At 37.8% G+C, this 19,858-nt stretch overlaps 1 protein-coding gene across 1 annotated transcript; it reads right to left on the minus strand.

Annotated features, from left to right (window-relative positions):
- Nucleotides 1-2,049: 2,049 nt before the first annotated feature.
- On the minus strand, nt 2,050-14,058 carry gabrr3a (gamma-aminobutyric acid type A receptor subunit rho3a). The gene is made up of 9 exons (XM_022190530.2): nt 12,987-14,058; nt 12,335-12,447; nt 8,282-8,349; nt 7,961-8,184; nt 6,326-6,408; nt 5,545-5,682; nt 3,777-3,929; nt 2,897-3,090; nt 2,050-2,749 (listed from the first exon to the last, which is right to left on the minus strand). Exons 1-9 carry the CDS (start codon nt 13,127-13,129, stop codon nt 2,447-2,449), a joined length of 1,419 nt encoding a protein of 472 aa, XP_022046222.1. The 5' UTR covers nt 13,130-14,058; the 3' UTR covers nt 2,050-2,446.
- Between the last annotated feature and the right edge of the window lie 5,800 nt (nt 14,059-19,858).

Here is a 19,858-nt window from a genome sequence, read left to right on the forward strand (position 1 = left end):
GGGCTCATTCTAAGCAAACAAAACCACTTTTTTCAAGTGGCCATGCACTAATGAAATCTTAATTTTGATTAAATTATTCCATTTCTGGCCTTTAGATCTCACAATGTCTGATACATCAGGCATTTAAAATATACACATATATGCTTGTAACTGAAAGAAGAGCATTTAAAGACAAATGTGTACATAAATTCACCTTTTCAAAGGATTTCCTTAGTTTTTCTTGTTACATTAAAGTCAGAATGTCTTTAGCTTTGTTTTTGGCTTTTTTTGGAATATTAATTAGTTTGGTTTATGATGCTGCTGGGCAGATCGTTTTTACCTTCACCAGTCAGCACTTCCCTCTGTTTTGTCTTTGTTCTTAGTCAGCTGATTCTTTGACCATAGCGTCATATTCAACATACAAACATGGGTAGAACCAATCTTGTCTTTTAACTTTCAGCAAGAATGCAAGTGAATAATTATCAGAATAATTAACCAGTCTTTTTAAATGCCCAAGACTTCAATAATTAATTGTGATTTCTAAGATTATTTTAAATCTTTAATAAATAACAGTCACGTTTAGACATATTTTGAGCCCACTGATCCTTTGGAATAGGGCTCTGGTCATGCTTCATCATTTTCCATTGCAGGTATTCATCACATTATCAATCTATTACCTCTGATGAACTGGGCCCCCTGCTGGGTTCATGTTCTATGGCACAACGTTACACAACCGAGAATAACTAACTTTATGGCATTATAATCTCCTCTTTCCACTTACCAGTTTTCCATTTTCCATCCTCTAATTACTGCTTTGCATAAATGAGGTTAGAACATGCCCTATGTATACTGTCATGCAGGATGTTTGCATGGGGATATTGAAATGTAGTCGATGGTGTCCAACTGAGACATTACTACGGTGAGCAATAGCAACAATGTGACTGCACTCTTGTCTGCTGAGTATTTATGATGTCAATGTCACAGCGATAAAGTAATTTGAGTAAGAGTGTTGGAGCTTCACATGGTTGGCATGAGCAGATGGAGGTGTTATTATGATACCAGGAGGTCATTACTGTTCATTTCAAACCCTTTTAGAAAATAGGTGGTGAACAAAGGTAGAACATTTAATATCCAACAAGACACAAGTTAGTAGGAATCAAAAGAGAAACGATTCCCGTTTTTAAAGCAAAGACCATAGTTGAATCTCTGCTTTGATCAAAAGTCCTTAAACTTTGTGCTTTCAAAAATGCTTTAATGTTTTTGTTTGTTTCTGGTCTGGTCTGTATCTCATGCATTGCATTTCACATTGCTCTACTGATCAATAAAGGTTTGTAACACATCTATATATGAAACGATGTGCCAACACAGGCAGAAAAAAACTGCTTCTGAAGTAAAGGTGGGTTTAAGCAATGCAGCATTTAACCCTCCTGTTGTCTTCATTTACAGGCACCAAAAAATATTGTTTCCTTGTCTGAAAAAAAAAATCCCAAAATTCAGCAAAAAATTCCCCAGATTTCTGAAAGCTTGAAAACCTTCAGGAAGAAAATTCCAATAGTGGCTTAAAAGTTTCCCTTAAAAGTTTTATTTAAAAAAAAAACTAATTTGGCAAGGAAATTCTTGTAAATATTTTCAAACAATGAGTGAAAATCTTCCAAAAGAAATCCTTAAAATATTTTTAAAATGTTATATATACATATCAGTAAAAATTCTTGAAAAACATTCACAAAAAAATCAACCAAAATCCAGCAAATTTCACTGGATTTTGGTTGATTTTTTTTTTTTTGGTGAATGTTAAACTTTTTTTAACATTTTTTTTCCACCAAAAAATGTTTTAAAAAATTCCACAAAAATGTTGAAAATGTGGACATCAGAAGTTTCGCTGTGAAAATATGTTTTGTTTCCCACATTTTCAAACTTTAAAAGGGGTCAAATTGAGAACACAAAGCTTAAATTATGCCCTCAAAATCAAGTGCACTGACTCCAAAAATTGCTTGTTTTTTTGGTTTTGTAAACCTCCAAAGGCCAAATAAGAGCAAAGAAGAAAATAAGATGCAGCTTTGTCAGAAAATGTGTAGCTTGACACACACCTTTAATAGCATACATTAAGTTTTTACGATGTTGTACCACATTTAAAGACTTTATTGTTCTGTGTCTAATCAAGCAATAAAATAGAATCCTAAAAATATTAATATATTTGATTAAAACTTCTTCTCTTATAAAACAGGCATGTCAACAGCATACATTCATGAAAATACCATTCATGCACTGCAAACAGCTCAAATCAGATTTCCTCCAAGTTACAACTGAACACCTCACAAGAGACATCTATCCTCAGCAGCAGACTCTGTGCAAACCTGAAGTCAAATCCCACAGCAAAACAGAGAATTGCAAGTTTATTGCAAGATTTTGCAGCCTGTTAAGTGGCAAAAATAGTCCAAAAAGACTATTCTGCAGCATAGTTAATACACTACGCGTACAAACTCCAGTAAATGATGTTGAAGAGCAGATAAGCCAAAGGAAATAAGACTCTGGAGTAGGAGTCGATCATGTAGCTGTTGCTCATTATGAAGCTGAGGTTCTTTTTTAACGGGTGTCTGCGACGTAGCCGAGTGCCTTCTGTGGGTCCGGAGACGGTCGAGTTTCGAGACTGGGTGTTCCTCTCTGTGTTTGGGGTGCTGGCGACCTCTGTGAAAGAAGCCAAGTCGATTTCGTTGTCATGGAAACAGCCGTCGTAGGCCATAGCCTGGGTGGCGTTGTAGGAGCTGGGGATCTGCGGGGACAGAGGGAGCAGAGCGGATGACGTGAGGCTTTGAAGGACTGCCAGATGGTGACATATTGGTTTCTGTGGGTCAAATGACAGCGTGCGAGATTTAAGAACAAAATGCGGTTCACAAAAAAAAAACTTAATATGAATGACCTTTGCCCTCTTGAGCTTCTTCATCTCCTCTACTGTGGTGAAATAGTTGACGGCGGCGTATTCGATGACTGACAGAAAGACAAACAGGAAGCTTGCCCACAAGTAGATGTCTACAGCTTTGACATAAGACACCTGTGGCATAGAGGCTGAGACACCGGTGATGATGGTGGACATGGTCAGAACGGTGGTGATGCCTGGACGCAGAAAGCAAAAGTGCAACGTATTATTAGCGTTAAAGATGCTGCTGCACAAAATTTGGATGGATTATACGATGCAGGTAAATATAGGTCAGAACACCAGATACCCCACAGTGCTAAAGGGTATCAATATTTCTAACTGTGAGGCATTTTTAACTTTAATTCTGTACTTCTAGCTATGGCTGTGCTGTTTCCATAGAGGTGCAGGGCTTTATATTGCAGTGAAAAATGAGCCCATGGTAAGTAAAAATGTAGCGAAAGATACCCAGAAACTGTTCGGGCTCAGGGGTTAAACGAAGATTTTTGAGTGGATTAGACAAACGAGATACAGCACATTAACGTGAAGCTTTGAAGGTGCTGATAAGCAGGTTAACTCCCATTATTTTCAGTCTGTGCGCTAAGCAAAGCTAACCAGCCATCTCTGAATTTTTAAGGAGCACAGATGAGAGGGGTATCTATCTCCCCATTTAATCAGGTCAAAAAGGTACCGGTAAATAAATGTACTAACCCTAAAAAAAACAAAGTATTCCTTTAAGTAAGATAGAAAAATATAGGCATAATGAGGTTTTGTTTTAAGTGAAAATACAAATTCACACTGTTTTTTGAATAATCGTCTTGAGTAGCATGTGATGCATTCTTTTTAAAACTGTGTTAATGGTCAGATTGACTCATTGTGTCAGTACCCAGAGAGACTCGGGCAGGTACGGCTCTCCTGTCGATCCAGAAAGACACCCAGGACAGCATCACCATCAGCATAGTGGGAAAGTACGTCTGAAGCATGAAGAAGAAGATGTGCCTCCTCAGAATGAAGTTTATGTAGAGCCGATTGTACCAACCTGAAACAGAGATAAATGGACAGAAAGCGGAGATGGGGCAGGCAGGGTGGGAAGAGGAGTAACAACGCTTAGTGGCAGCAGAAAACAAAACTACCATTCCAGGGAAAATTGAACAAAACAGTGGCACAGGCTTGTATAAATGACGATTCTCAGAAAGTACAAGATGAACCTACGAGAAGAACCTCGAACTCAGAGGAGAAGGCGATTATTTTCTGGGGCAGATCTGTCGAGAGCTGCAGTTATATAACATCCTCTTAGAACGGTTTGGTCCCCACAAGATTATTTCACACCGAGATGAAAATCTCTGTGGCTCCTTCTCCGGCCTTCTTTTCTCACACTGAAAATGTGCCAGTAGAAGCAGGCGGCGGTTCAAAAAGTGGGCTTAGTGGTCATATAACTCTAAAATGCTTAAATTAATAACGCATATAATCCCATAGACGCAATATTACATGACAATATTACATGGCATTATAAAAAGGGCAGATGGTTTCTTGAATTAGATTCTTTTTAGCTTTTGATCTTAAAAACTAGATAGAAATAATAGTCTTTACTAAACTTTATATAGTAGTGATGCTGGCATTAAAATATAACCGAGTAATAAAATGTGAAGAATACACTGAAATTGGGTGATTTTTATAATAAAAAAAAAAGTCTTTCACAGACTGCTGTCTCTCCTCATCATCGCATCGTAATGAATCAATACCTCTCTGTATTGCAGAAAGATATTGATTCACTTGCCATCATTTTGGAAACTGTGTTTAGAACCACTCAGTCGTGTTTATAGAGTAAAGTGGCAGCTGGTTAGTTTGCCTGTAAAGATGGTACCCAAATTCTGTTTAAATTCATGAGCTCTACGTGCTGGTTGTTGGATTTTGTTACCCTTGGATACAGTATAAGAGTGGTTTCATCTTTTTACAAAACTCTCAGCTAGAAAGCAAAACGATTTAAATTAAAAGTTGGAGATGTTTCGACCTATTGATACTTTGTCACAGAATAGAGACAACTATAGCGGATTGACTTAGGTGAAAAAGCCCTGAAACGAGGCCAAGTCTTATTTGTTTATCTTGTCGTTGCGTACAAGAAATTAACTGCCCTAAAGCTAGGTTGACACTACCGGAGTTTTAAAATCATCACATATTATGATATCAAGTGCGTCACACACATAGAGAGGAATGTCACAGATATTTTTCTCTCTAATCTCAGACATCCACACACTGCAGGATTTTTTTTTTTTTAAATAAAAAGGATTATTGTGCCAAACAAAGCAAAGTGCCACCTCTTGTGATCTCACGGGGAAGTAGATGTGAAGGAAAGGGACACTGTGGATCCACAACCTCAGGGACTAGAATGATTAGGAGCATGCACTGTTTCAAGTGGTGGTATGATAACTGTACCCATCTAGATTTTAACTCATTCGTATTAGATAAGATTGATTGATAAGTCTGTGAGCAGTTAAGGAAGTTTAAGACTGGATCTGTTCACTCCTCATATTAACAAATAATCCAAGCCCAGTATCGATATAATGTTATATAAAGTATAAACATCTCAAACTTTCTCTTTTTCTGGCTGTTTCCAAAATGGGCTCAAATAACCCCAAGACTCCAACCTCACCTACCAGTACTGCTGTAGAAGGCAAGGCCAAAAGAAGGCTGGAAGTCTTCAACGAAAAACTGAGAGAGCACGATCTCTTCAGTCCGTAATGAATCGTTCCCGTTCTTCCAGTAGAGCATCAGATCATTCTCATTGTAGGCATCTTAAAGAGAGGACAGAAAAGGGGAGGTGAGGATCGCTTTTAGAAGAGTCATGGACGTTCCTCTCAGAAGACAGGAGAGAAATCACGATAAATGGACTCCAGACTCCTCAGAGATCAGCATGTAATTATTTTGAGAGATAAAGAGAGACATAAAAACAGACAGAAACAACCTAAAAAAGAATCCCTAAACTCTATGTAGAAAGTCCTCCTGACATCTAAAAATAAACCCTGCTAAATCCTGTATCTGAAAGACACATGTAAAATGGACAGATTTGACCTGGTTGAGGATTATAGCTTGTTCACTTCATGCAAAAAAAAAAAAAGATGGCTACAGCGTGTGTATGAAGTAATGGACTGAGCTGTGGAGTGTGTGTCTGTCCCCACTGAATTACGCTCAGACATAGAGTGGTGTTTTTGACCATTTATAAGGATACTGTTTAATAATTTAACACACTGAAAGCTTTTTGTCGCCAGCATCTTTAAATTGCAAAACAGTGCATCAAAGGTTGTGTAACGTGTTTACCAGCAGAATGTCAAGCAAGGACGAACACATTTAATGCAGGAATTAAAACTATTTCTCTGGAAATGACACTGGATATCCTCTCAGGCATTTGCAAGCGGACATCTGTAGTTTGATACTCACAGCTCTCCAGCTCCAGGGAGCAGTTCTGAGTGTCCAGAGGGAAACTGCTGAAGTCCATGGAGCAAAGTGCAGTCACAGTGATCCTGAAATGCAGTTAAAGAAACACTGAATAAATACAGTAATCCTTTAGCAACTGTGTTAAAAAAAAAAAAAGAAGTTAGATTTGTATTGACAGGTGGCTTTCAGAGTTTGACTATGCAGCTCAACCTCAGTGAGCCCGATTACAGATGTCAGAGAGGATATTAAACAAAGCTGCTGGACTGCAGTTTAACCGATAAAATGTGAACGGCAACAGAAACCGTGGCAAACCATTAGCAGTGACACCATAATGTTGACATCTGTGGCTGAAATGGATATGATAAATGCAGACGGAAAGCTTCCTTTAGCTTCTGTTTCCTCTTATCCTTTCGGACTCTGCTGACTAAACCCTGCATAAGAGTTCAGTGGGTTAGTTTGCATCCTGACTGATAACATTTTCGAAACATCTTCGTACATCATCTAAGGTTCAAGTGGGAAGAACGAAACCCTTCCTCCTCCAAATCTATAGTTGACCTAAAAAGGTTCCAGACACTGCAAAAACTCAAAATCTGTTTGTCTTATTTTTAGTCTAAATGTCTCATCCCACTGGATTTAAGATAAATTCACTTAACAAGTGACATTTCAGCAAAAATGGAGAGACTTGTTTTAAGACATGTGAAATATCTTGTTAAGTCAAACAGTCTTAAAATGATTTTGTTTTAACCCTCGTTTCGTCCTGTGGCTCAAATTGACCTGTTTTACGGTTTGAAAATGTGGAGAGAAAAAATATTTTCACAGTTAAAACTTCCACATTTTCAACATGTTTTGGGAATTTTTTGAACATTTTTTAATGGGGAAAAAAGAGAGTTAAAAAAATAGGTTTCTTTAAGAACATTCAGAAAAAAAATCAACCATTTTTCCGAATGTTCTTAAAGAAAATATTAGAAGTTTTACTGATAAATATGCAATGACTTTAGATATTTTTAAGATTTTTTGGGGGAAGATTTGTATTCATTTTTTGAAAATATTCACAATTTTTATTTTTTAAATTTGAAATTTTTATTTCTTGCCAAATTTGGTGATTTTTTTTTAAATAAAACCTTTAAGGGAAACTATTAAGGAATTTGTGAAATTATCTTCCTGAGGATTTTGCAAGTTTTTATAAATTCTGGGAATTTTTTGTGCTGAATTTTTTGGATTTCTTTTTGGAGAAAGGAACAATATTTTTTGGTTCCCGTAAATGAAGACAACAGGAGGGTTAAGACACCCAAGCTTGACAATCCTGGTAAAATAGAGCTTAAAATAAGTTTCTCGATATTCTAAATATCATATCTTATTTCGAGAAGTCTTACCAAGCCATTTTTCACTTGTTCTATTAGCAGATTTTTTTTCACTTATTTCAAGGTAAAAGTTCCTTGAAATAAGTTTTTTTCTCTTGTTTTGTGAGTTGCATTTTTCCCAGTGTAGTCATACTTGGTCTTGTATTACCAGTAGCTAGTGGCGGCTAATGCTATAGCTATGTTGTGTAGCTGCTATGATTATGCTCCTGTTACACTGCTTTTCAGGGTATGTTCAGTTCTGTTGCTGTTCAGGAGACGATAATGATGCGTTTTCTACCTCACGCTGTAGAGGATGTTGCCATCAGGATAAACCCTCAGCATGATGTTCTCCATGGTTGTATCATGGATAAAAGAGCGCTTAGAGTGGACGAAAAACACATCCGGAACCCAAATTTTCTTCACAAGACGTGCATCGAAGGTTCGACTCTTGTTGTTGCTGGAGGGGAAGGCCAGGCGATCGTCCTGCCAGTAGTGCCTCAGGTAGAGAGTCATGGTGAAGTCCTGATAATGAATAACAACACTGATGCTGCCGTCCAGCAGAGAAAAGGAGACAGTTTTGATTCAGTAGATTAGCTAGAGAAATCTCAAAGACACATACCATGTTGACTTCAGATATACTGTCGATGCTCTCCACCTGGACGTCGATGCCGACAGGAATAGCTGAACCTGCAAAGGCCAAAGGTTGCGATTGATCAGCTTTAAACAGCATCTTCTCTAAATCATCTGTACATCTGCCACACTATGTATTTGTGTAAAACCTGCTGTGGAGCTATAAGCTAACACATAAACCAATCAGAACAACATTAAATTGTTTAGTCGTTATTTTCAAATTTTTCCTGTTTTGTAAAATGACAAAGCATTGTGCAGAAACAATATTCATTTACAAGTACTAGTAAAGGATATGCCTTAACTGTAAGACAAACAAAGTCTGCATCAAAAATCTTTACATATGCATCTAAGAATTTGTTCTTCAACCACATTTGTCTGTAAAATTATTTTATTGCATTTGAATTAGTAAAAAATATGTTTTTTTGCAGATATTTGCAGTTATCTGAAAGAAAAATTATTATTAAGGTATTTTATATTTACACTGGTCTGTTAAAATGCAATAACAGACAATAACTACTTGAATCACAGAAAAAAGCTATTGTTACATTTTTAATTAATTACATATTGACTGTAAAACAAAGTGGGCCAAAACTGCACAAACTGCCCACATCATAAATCTGTTTTTTAATGTAATTTCGTATTTTACACTGTGATTGTAAATTACACTTTCTCAGTTTCTCAGATATTTGCTGTTATATTCAGTGTTTTCAGTTGCTGAACATTATAGTATTCCACCGTTTTAACAAGTTTATTTTTCTGGATTTTTCCATTTTTTTAAGTGGATTTTACAGTGTGTGCATCAGAGCTTGCTTTGTATGAAGCTGCATAGCTGCACATCTGTCAGAGAGGCCACACTGAGCCTGTTTACTGCCAAAAGTACCTTCAGTGGGAACATGAGCATCAGAACTGCTACATGGTGTGGTTTAAGAGGTGGCAGCAGGAATAAAGCAAGCCAGCAGTGTTTTGCTGGGAAACCTTAGCTCCTGATGTCAACATGGATGTCCCTTGACACGTATCACCTACTCAGACATTATTGTAGGCATGTGCAATATTAGACAAGCGGTTTTAATGTTAATGGTTTAACCTACATCTTACAAACAGCAGAGACAATAGGATGGATGACCCTGATGTCATGCTCCTCTTAAGCATGACTCATCAGCTTAACATTGCATTCACGTAGTCTTTTAATAAGTACTGTAGCGCTTCAATATCATTCATGAATAACACACAAATGGTAGATTGGTTCATATACAAAGCCTTGGATGAAGCTAAGTGTGCTACCCACTCAGGCAGCCCAGATTAGATGCCACAAATTACTTAGCAGGATTTGCTATCTCATCTTTTTGGAGCTGTAAGTGATGAGGCAGCATTATGAAATACTTGACTGGGCACTTGAGTATTTCAGAGAATCTACAAAAACAAATGATTTGAGATGATAACTTCTCAAAACTACTGTTAAATTTAACTACATCACCACAAGAAGCAGCTTTAGTACTGGCAAAGCAACAAATCCTATCAAAACTCGCCGGTTTATTACATTTCTGAAATCTGACCTAGGGGGAAATAACCAGCACAGTACAATAGCCAGCATGGATACAGAAAATCCTTTGTATTACACAGTTTAAAAACATAGCTTCATGTTCTGTAACTGACTCTTTCAGCAAGAGTTCAACGTGTTTGGCAGCGTGCAATAAGACAAACAATCACTGCCACTGTGGGTATTTTAGTTCAAAAGACCTAAAGTATAAACCCAGACAAACACTGGGAGACAATGCAAACCGTACAGAAAAGGTTGAATCAAGAAAACAAACCAAAGATGGTCTAGCAACCCACAGTGCAACCATTATGCAAACATAGCAGCCTGCATGAATAAAGCCAAACAGTTGCTCAAGGAACTGAAATGTTGCAACGCTATGCAAAAAAACACGATTTTGTGCTATTACATAAATATCCAGTCCAGTGTATAATAAGTGGAATGCTTCTTATGTCATCATCCAGTGACAGAATACGGTTAACGTATGATGTGTACTATAAACATCCAGTTCCCTCTGTGCCATTACCTAATGAAGGTAAGCACTCAGAACCATCAGTCTACGATTATAGTGGAGCAGTGAATTGGTACGGATTATATTGGGCCGCTGGGGTCCTGAGAGTAAGGTCCTGTTTGTTTTCACAGAGTTAGGTCACTGAAGCTCTTCCTGCTGGTTTTAAACTCTTATTTAAAGGTCAAGTGCAGCAAAATACACAGAATAAAAGCCACATGTACAGTTCAGGAAGGCTACAGAAAACAAAATAGCATGGAGAAAACAGCTTTTTTTTAGCTGTAATGTTTTTTATGACTCAGTAGCAGCTAACAAATACAGCTAACACAAACTGCCCGTTCACTGATAAAACATTGTTGCAGATAACTTCTTTTTGCTATTTTATACTTTCATTCTGTTACATTTCAGAAGGAAATATTGTGGTTTCTACCGCATTTACTTGATGCCTCAGTTAGTCTTTGGATACAGATTTTACACAAATAGTAATATAACAAGTTTTTAAAAGATCTACTCAAAGATTACACTAATGGGTTCTAACCTTCTTAGCTTCCGACATGTTACAAAACCAGCATGTAGTCTGAGTCATATTTCAGATGCCTACCAGTTGTTAATTAACAGCTCCACCAGACAGCGATCTTTCCCTCTAAACCTCTCATATGGTTTCATTTCTATGAATGCCACCAAAAACCATAGACTACAGAAAGAATGCACAATCTGAGAAACAGATGTCTGACAGAATTTATTTTTTTCTTTTTACATGAACCATCTGATGTCCCTCAGATTTATCTGCTGTCTCTGCTTATAAAATTGTATATAAAATAATTTAAACTATGCTGACACACTGGTGATTCACTATTATTGATCTGATGATGACATTTATAATAATATATCAGTCAAAGGATCCAAACTAGTAATGGTACAGCAATACTTTCACAGCATTTAGCTGCTAAAACTTGTGTACTTTTACTTAAGTACTTGTAATGGAGATTTTTTATTTATTTTTTTTTACATCAGGTTGACACATTTATTTAAATAAATGATATGAATACTTCTTCCTTCATTGTCCACTGACAGTTATTTTAAACAGAAGCTCATGTTTGGCAAGTTAAAAGAGTTTCATAAGTTGAATTATAGACAAACAGCATCCGAAGATTTACTTATGTGCATATAGAATTAGAAGAAGAAGAAGAAGAGTGAAGAGTGTTAATAGATTCTATAGATATGATCAAGAAAGCCAGGAAATATTCTATTTTATAAGGTACTAAATCCAACTATTAACACTTTGCTTATTTTGTGTTATTTTGCTTTGCTTGTTTTCCATATTTTTGACCTATTTTTTGCAAAGAAAACACAAGAGCTGGTACAGTGACAGCAATACAGGAAGTGTGTCACAGGCAGCAGAGTGCTGAATAAATAAATCTGATTTCATTTATATACATTTATATTTGCAGTGGTCACATGGTACAAGTCATAGTACAAGTTATGAGTCCTGGCAGGATTGTACTTGTTATTTAGAGGGTTTGCTTTATTTAGCAATAATATTACATTCTGAGGCAAAGTATAATAACTGAGACAACATCTACTGACACGATTGAGATTCCTGCTCACCCATTTGCTGAACTACCACACTTACTGACTGGAGAAAACGAGCCTGAGGTTTAATTCAATGTGAAATTATTAGGGAGTGGGAACACGATGAGCATGCGGTGCCTGTTAGTATAGAAACAGTCAAGTGTGAACAGAATGCAGGCGCCTGGAAGCAGACACAGAATTAGGAGCACAGTTCAGATTATTCTATCTGCACTACAGTCTGCAGTCATTGTCTCACACGGCAGACAATCTAGGTCACAAAGGGGTTTTTTTGGGAGGCGTAATACCAAAGACAGCACAGTAACCTACATTAACCTCACTGAGTTGCCAGGAAAGCACATGGTTATTATACATAATAGGAATATTAATGAGAATGAGAATATGATGGATGGGTGAGGTGCGGGCCTTACCTCCGAAGCCCGGCCGCATTGCAAAGTCATGGTCTTCAATCCGAAGCAGCTGCTCAGATTTAATTAGCAGAGACTTGGTGCTATCCAGCTTTTTCATCTTAAGATCCACGCGTCTGGCAAATGAGAGAGAAATAGGAGCTTGTGTAAAAATCTCCCTCTGTCTCTCCTGAACTTAAAACAGAAGTGACATCTGGTCGATGGAGTTAGTGTTGGTTAATTGGACTTTAGCACTCTGATTAAAACCAAAGGCCTCGGCCTGAGCGGAATGAGTTCTTTTATTTTCAGTGTACTGACACTGATTTAACATGCTTGTAACTGAGTTGGAGATATCGTTGTTTCTGTCTCCTCAGTTGATCTCACAACTGAATTAGTTTTTCCATGAAGAGGATTTCTAGAAACAAACCAAATTGATTTCAGTGGTATAAATGACCTGTTTTGGTCAGTCAGAAACAATCAACAGCAATTTTCCAATCAATATGTGCATCACATGATCCTGTCCATGGCCTGCAGCCTTGATCTACTTTGCAAACATTGATTAATGCATTATGCAACAATGTTTACCAAGGTAGCATGCAGAAGAACCTTCCATAACATCCAAAAATATAGCTCTTCAAAGTTACAGCAAAAGATAAGAAGTCTGGCTTTGACTCACCCTCCATATTTTGGTTTGGTGTTCTCTCCGACGTACTGCTCCTTGTGTCTCCTCTTGTTGGGGAAGTGGCTGCTGTTGAGCTGAGTGACAGGCCACAACCAGGCCAAGCACATCAGTCTTAAGGCCAGGAGGGCCACTCTCATGGTTAAACTGGGCTAGAAAGACAAGAGGAACCCAAATGTCCCTCTCACTTGGTCAGCGTCTCGCCCAGGGAATGCCACAGCTGTCCCCGTCCTCTACACCCACGTCCATGTCCCAGCAGCACTCATTCTGTCCCAGCTACGTCTGCGTTATCCTCCTCTCTCATCTCCTGTAACATGGTGAACATCAGCTGAGATATCCGGTGCTTAGCTCCAGCGCACAGGCATTCCCCCTCCGGCTGAGTTTGCTTGTCACTGTGCCATCCCTCTGCTTACATCTCCTCCTGACACAACATGTTGCTCCAGCTCCCCACCCTCTGATTTAAAACCAAATATCAATTTATTCCCATAATGACAAAGGAATACCATTAATTCCTCTCTAATCTTCTTTTCTGTGGTTGGTGAAATCTTTCAGTAACCTACAAACAGCAGGCAGCAGAGGGCGGGGACATGGGGATAATACAACCAGCAGTTTCATCATCGTTCCGACCAGATAAAAATAAAAAGCCTGTAGCCTACTTTTATTCATTGCACGATTCTGCCTCGTGTTGAACTCCGTGGTGGTGGGAGGATGCAAATGATGCCATCAGGACGACGCAGATACAAGCATATGTTTGGGCGACATTTGGAAGCATTGCACTTATGGCTCCCGAGTTGAATCCTGAACAGCTTTAAGGGTTCAAGGCAGATGATACGGTTTCAAATGCGTCTTTACCTCATTAAATATTAGAAGAAGGATGACAGTACAGTGAGTGTTTGAGAAAAAAGGATTTAGAAAAGCTAAACTTCCTTGTTGGAATATATACTTCTGTAATCCAGCACTGTGGTTTGTTTAAAAGCCAAAGAATAGACGTTATATTCTCACTGTGGGCTCATCTGTCAAATCAAGTCTACATTTTTAATATATAGCATAACCTCAATTGACCAAAATGTTGGACATGTTATCAGACAGCAGCAAGAAACTAGATGAGCCCTCAGTAGAGGGCAGAACCACGCCCTCTGTTGGCGAAAACCCTGTCCTCCCTATACAACTGATGCAATATGTATCAATTTTGATCATCGTCCGTACCTCCCTCCCTACATGATCTGCTGACCTGTAACTCCACAACTGAGCAGGGGACCTTAGACTGATCTTCAGTGCCAAGTTTGATTATCCTGACTTCAGCGGTTGCAGAGATATCGGACCGGACATAGCCACATACATACATACATACATACATACATACATACATACATACATACATACATACATACATACATACATACATACATACATACATACATACATACATACATACATACATACTTACCCAGCCAGATACCGCACCGAATGCAATAACCCCTCTGACGTATCCGTCGGGCGTGGTTAATTATGTGCAAACACCTAGACAGGATGAAACTTGTAAAGTCATTTAGTAAAACAAATACCAAAAGTGAAACTGGATATCAAATTGTACGATCAATTCTTAAAATAAAATTAATATGAAAGATTAAGAGCATTAGGAGCAGCCAAAAGTACTATTTTACTATTGTAAAAACATGTATATCTTGAGATTTTTCTTGAAAATATCAGTGGAGAGACAGCATTTATTCGTAAGAATAAGGCTGCACCGAAGCTTTGGGAATAGATGGTGGATCTGCATGCTATTAATATTTTGCTGCTTACATTTTGAATTTGGGAAACAGTGGTTAGCATTGTTACCTCACAGCTAGAAGATCCTGGGTTTGAATCTTGTGTGGAGTTTGCATGTTCTCCCTGTACATGTGTGGGTTTTCTCCAGGTATTCCTCCCACAGCTCAAAAACATGCTGAGGCTAATTGGTAACTCTAAACTGCCTCTAAGTGTGAATGTGAGTGTGATTGTTTGTCTCTATGTAGCCCTGTGACAGACTGGTGACCTATCCAGGGTGTCCTCTGTCTTTACCCCAAATCAGCGGGGGTAGACCCCAAACCCCCACAACTCTACAGAGGAATAAGCGGCGTATGGATAGATGAATTTTTGATTTGTTTCCATGTTGTCTCCTATCTGCTCTTCATAAACTTCCTGCAGTTCAGCCCAGATCACCCAAAAAAATCTTGCATTTTTGTCGTATGACTGTTTGTCACATTTAAGTCACTAATGACATCAGGTGCAAAGAATGCTTTTTTTTTTTTTTTTTTTTTTTTTTTAGAATCTGGTTAAATTAAAAACTGTCTGCAGAGACTGGAAATCCAGCTCTGCCTTAAGACTGTGGCGCCTGGATCAGAGCCTGGCCTGGACACAGGAACTCAGAAGAATGAGACACAGCAGTGTTTGCTGAATGTGATATAACCTGACCGCAAAGTGAAGACACATTCAGACACATGTGCCAGGATTACAGTTACTGGCTCAGTCATAATTAGTGTGAAGGTGATGATACAGTTCCACTCTCTGACACTTTTCTGAATTTCCAGTCTACTTTGGTGATTATCAATAGCTTTATTTTGATCACAAGACAGTTTTGTGAAGAGTAGACTCCCACAGTGCACATAGTGTTAGTATTTATGCACGCAGCATGGTACAGCTCCTAAAACATTAGTACGGTAATTAATAATGTCGCACTTTTCCTGTTAACCTGTTTAGCCATTACTTTCTTAGTGGAGAATGCTTTTGGTCTTTCTCACTTCCAGAGCTCATTTTATACAGCTCAAATTTAACATGCTTTTATTTCAGATCTTTAATTATTTATTTGTCTTCTTAGAGGCTAAATTTAATGATGACATCCTCACATACAAAATATAGGACATTAAACGGTACGTTGCAACAACATGATAATGGCCTTTGTGTATCCACGAGTTATGGGATATACACACAGACTGTCCTAAAAAATAATCAGGATTTTTGCAATAAAATAAAAAGTGTGAGTAGATATACAAAACACTAACTTACTGACACTGTATTCAATCAAGTAGAAAATAAAGACCTAGAAGCAAAAAGGAGAAACTTGTGCAGAATCAATGATATAATCAAAACACAGACAGCATGGCTGTAGTGGCATGCTGCCTTTAATCTAGGATTAAAGTTGACTGAGGGCAGACATGAGCAATACCATCTTAAAGAATCGTGCACGTGGACCCTGGTTCACTTGAACATGTGACCCCAGCAGCTGGACAGAACATTTAAAAGTTGAAGCGACATCTGTGCCCTCTAGAGGTCATCGTTTTTCAGAATGTGTTGAAGAACTGGCAATTTTTTATCACGATCAGCCATTTCTACGGCATACTGGATGTCTATGGCAGAATATTTGAAATTTATTATTTTTTTAATGTATTTAAATTTTTTTGTTAAATTGCCATACATGGTATAGGGGTTTTGAGTGAGGTTACTATTTGTGAATTTGATGAGGGTGATGCATTCCTGTTCAGACTGTCCTCAAATAAAAAACCACCACATAGGTCATCTGTACACGCCTGTATTACGATCGAGTGTTACGTTTTGATGTTAAGCGACCTCAAGCGGTTGAGTAAATATCGACGCTCCGGTGTCCCAGGTGAAACGTCACCATGAACAAACTTTTATCTAACACTATCCCTATCCCTATCCCTAACCCTAACCATAACCACAACCCTAAACCCATGTTGCGAAAGTGAAGAAAAAGCCGTTTCGTGAGGGAAAAGCCGTTTCGGGAATTAAATCCTGTAATGCGTTCCTTTTCCCCGTAGGGGCGCTAACGTAAATACGCTCTCATGGGTCGTATTCCGGTGCACGTTACATACGACCTGTGTGGTCGTATGAATTTGAGGACTTGTTGTCCTGTTTGGAGGAAATTTAAGATTAACAGGCATCAAAATTTTCATTAGATTAATATAATGAATGCAAGTTACTTGTATTTTAATATTTTTGTTGTGGAATAGTATGATATAATTTAAGCAAAAGCATCCAAAATCCAGAAATTCAGACAAATTATTATTTGTGCTTTTTTTGGGATTTGATTTTCATATTATTATAGAAGAAAAAGACAGGCCTCTGCTTTTGGTAAAAAAAAATAAAATAAAATAAAATTTAAAAAGCAGGTGTTCCCCTAACCATGTTTTCTGTTTAAATGATTTAGGTCAATATACAATTGTGAGGACTTTTTGTATCATAGTTGGCATTTTTGCTTTTGTCAGGACTAAAATCAACATGGCCGCCTCTAACCAAACACCACATGGCATTTTTACAGAAAGATTCCTCTTAATATTATATATACAGTTGAGTAAAATTAAAATTGAAAGTTATTTATTACAATATTGTGGTAAACCTGTTGACATGCCATAAATCCACACTACTTTATGTTAAATAACTCAGAAAGCCTTGGAGTCTTTCCAGTCTTTTCTTTAGGAGGAAATGACATCATGTGGAGCAGGTCACGTGATCTGGAATTTGCACACTTCCTTTAGGGGTGTTTTTGTAATGGGTAACTTAGTTGAAAGTGATTTCTCGGACTCAGATACAATTCGTTATTTTCCATATAAAATTTGATATAATATCTGTCATGATTATCTCAGCTAAAAAAAAGAACACAATCAAAATTATTTTTGAATAAGCTCATTTTATTATAGTTTAAATAATTAGAAGGTTGTTGTGATTAAATTGGGACATTTATTTAGTAAACATTGTAGTGATATCCAGTCATTTTTTTTATTAATAAGCAATTGTTTCCAAAATAAATAATGATGGAATCTGTAAAGACATAACAAACATAAAAAACAATAGTTTTTTGTTTACTTTCTATAAAAATGCATGCAGCATATATCCCATGGGCTTTAAAACTCCCTCAATCATATATTCCTCCATTTGTCGTAGCGCTGCCGTTAAATATATGATCAAAGAACATCATTTTTTTAAGAGCCTAAACCATCTTGCTAATTAAACTGCTTTTGTGAAAACAAATTCAGTGCTGGATGTGTTTCTTGAGCTGCTTCAGTGGTGTTGTGGTGTGATGGAGCATTCACAGGAAGGCTGGTTAAACTTTTACCTGCCTGGTTAATTAGTCAGTGTTTCATTAGTGTTAGGAAGGATGTAAAGTGGAATCACACAGAAACAGCTCACTGCACACCACAGTGCTTTCACACACATGCATGTCAAACACTGTTCCAGGTTTAACACCTTCAGAACAGCTCGTCTGACATGGCAGAGACACACAGACTCGTGATTATGCTCATCGTTTTCTGGAAACAGTTGTCATCTACAACCTCTAAAGGTAAAGTAATACTCGACATGTGTTTCGACAGTTTATGTACAAGTAATTTATTGTGTGTGAAGGAGATTAAATAGATTGTTTTAATGAGTTACTGCTGTGTGGAATCTTTATGCAGTATTTAAGTAGAGGCTACACTATTGTAGCTATCACTAGTCAGCTGATCTTAACTCTGCAAAACAAAAACAATCTAAGGGCAAAAAAATCAGAGATGATAATGAGATTATATTTCTCATGCAACTTTCCTTTATAAATATTTGCTTTAAGCTGATAGTCATGCTTTGATCCATGAAAAAACTGTGCTTACAAACAATAGATTGCGGGAGTTAAGTATGTATGAGGACTCAGCTGGAAAACACAACCTTCACATCACTCAAACTTTAATCTAGTTATTTATTAATGTTTGTAAAGGCCTGACAGGGCACAGGAAGAGCATTGCATGAATATCAAGTAAATTTAAATAAAGGTGACTGCTCTTTGTCACCTCTACATGGGGCATTTTGAGTTTCACTGCTCAGAGGGCCGTGTCTTGTCACTGATGTTGTCTTTGAGCAGTGCGTTTGTTGTGGAACTGTGGCTCTCTCATAATGTACAGTTTTTCCAGATAATGTTTCTCCTTCATATTTCCACAGCAGCTGTAAACACAGCTGCACTGTGTCCTCAGTGCCCCAGAAGCGTTACCCAGCTGTGACAGCTGCACATATCTGGGCAAGACAGTGCCTACTCATTAGGGGGGAAGTGTGGTTTGATTAAAAGAAGTCTTCATCTTAGCAAAACAAACAGATCACATTTTGTCAAATGACAAAAACTGACATCACAAGCTGTGCAGCTGCACTGATCTACACTGATAACACTTTCTTTTTCTCTACTTTAGCTCAAAACTAAGTAGTGTAGTAAGGACGCTCACTTTTCTCAGTCTTCTCATAAAAGACTAATTTTGGAGTATAAAGCTAAAATAAAAGTTATATATCTTGAAATAAAATTGACTCATAAATTCTGTCATTACTCACTGATTATAGAAAGACAATATCCAGATCCATCTGTATATTTGTGACCCTACCTATAACCCTAAATTGTGAAGTTATATGACGAATCTAAACAACACAGCGCTCTTGAGTTATGATTCTGACTGTTTTCTCTTAAAGTCTCACTACCAGACGCCAACGTCACCTGTATCATCCATGACGACTGCATCCTGCCCTGTAGCTTCAGGCCCACCGGTACCGTGGTAATCCACTGGTACAAGCAGCAAATCCCTGTCCACAGCTACTATTACAACAAGGATCAGTTCGGACTCCAGAACAAACACTTCAGTGGAAGGACTTGTTTGTTCAACTCCCAAATCCCTCACGGCAATGCTTCCCTGCTGCTCAGGAGGGTCAAGGTTCAGGACAAGGGCATGTACAAATGTTACACGAGCACACGAAAAGGCAACCAGGAGATGTTTGTCAACCTGGAGGTTAAAGGTCAGTACGCTGTGGTGGCATTACTTTCAGTTTATCAGAAATTTTCATCACCTTTCTGTGTTGTTTTC

The sequence above is a fragment of the Acanthochromis polyacanthus genome, chromosome 17 (genome assembly GCF_021347895.1).
Source record: "Acanthochromis polyacanthus isolate Apoly-LR-REF ecotype Palm Island chromosome 17, KAUST_Apoly_ChrSc, whole genome shotgun sequence".
NCBI lineage: Eukaryota > Metazoa > Chordata > Actinopteri > Pomacentridae > Acanthochromis > Acanthochromis polyacanthus.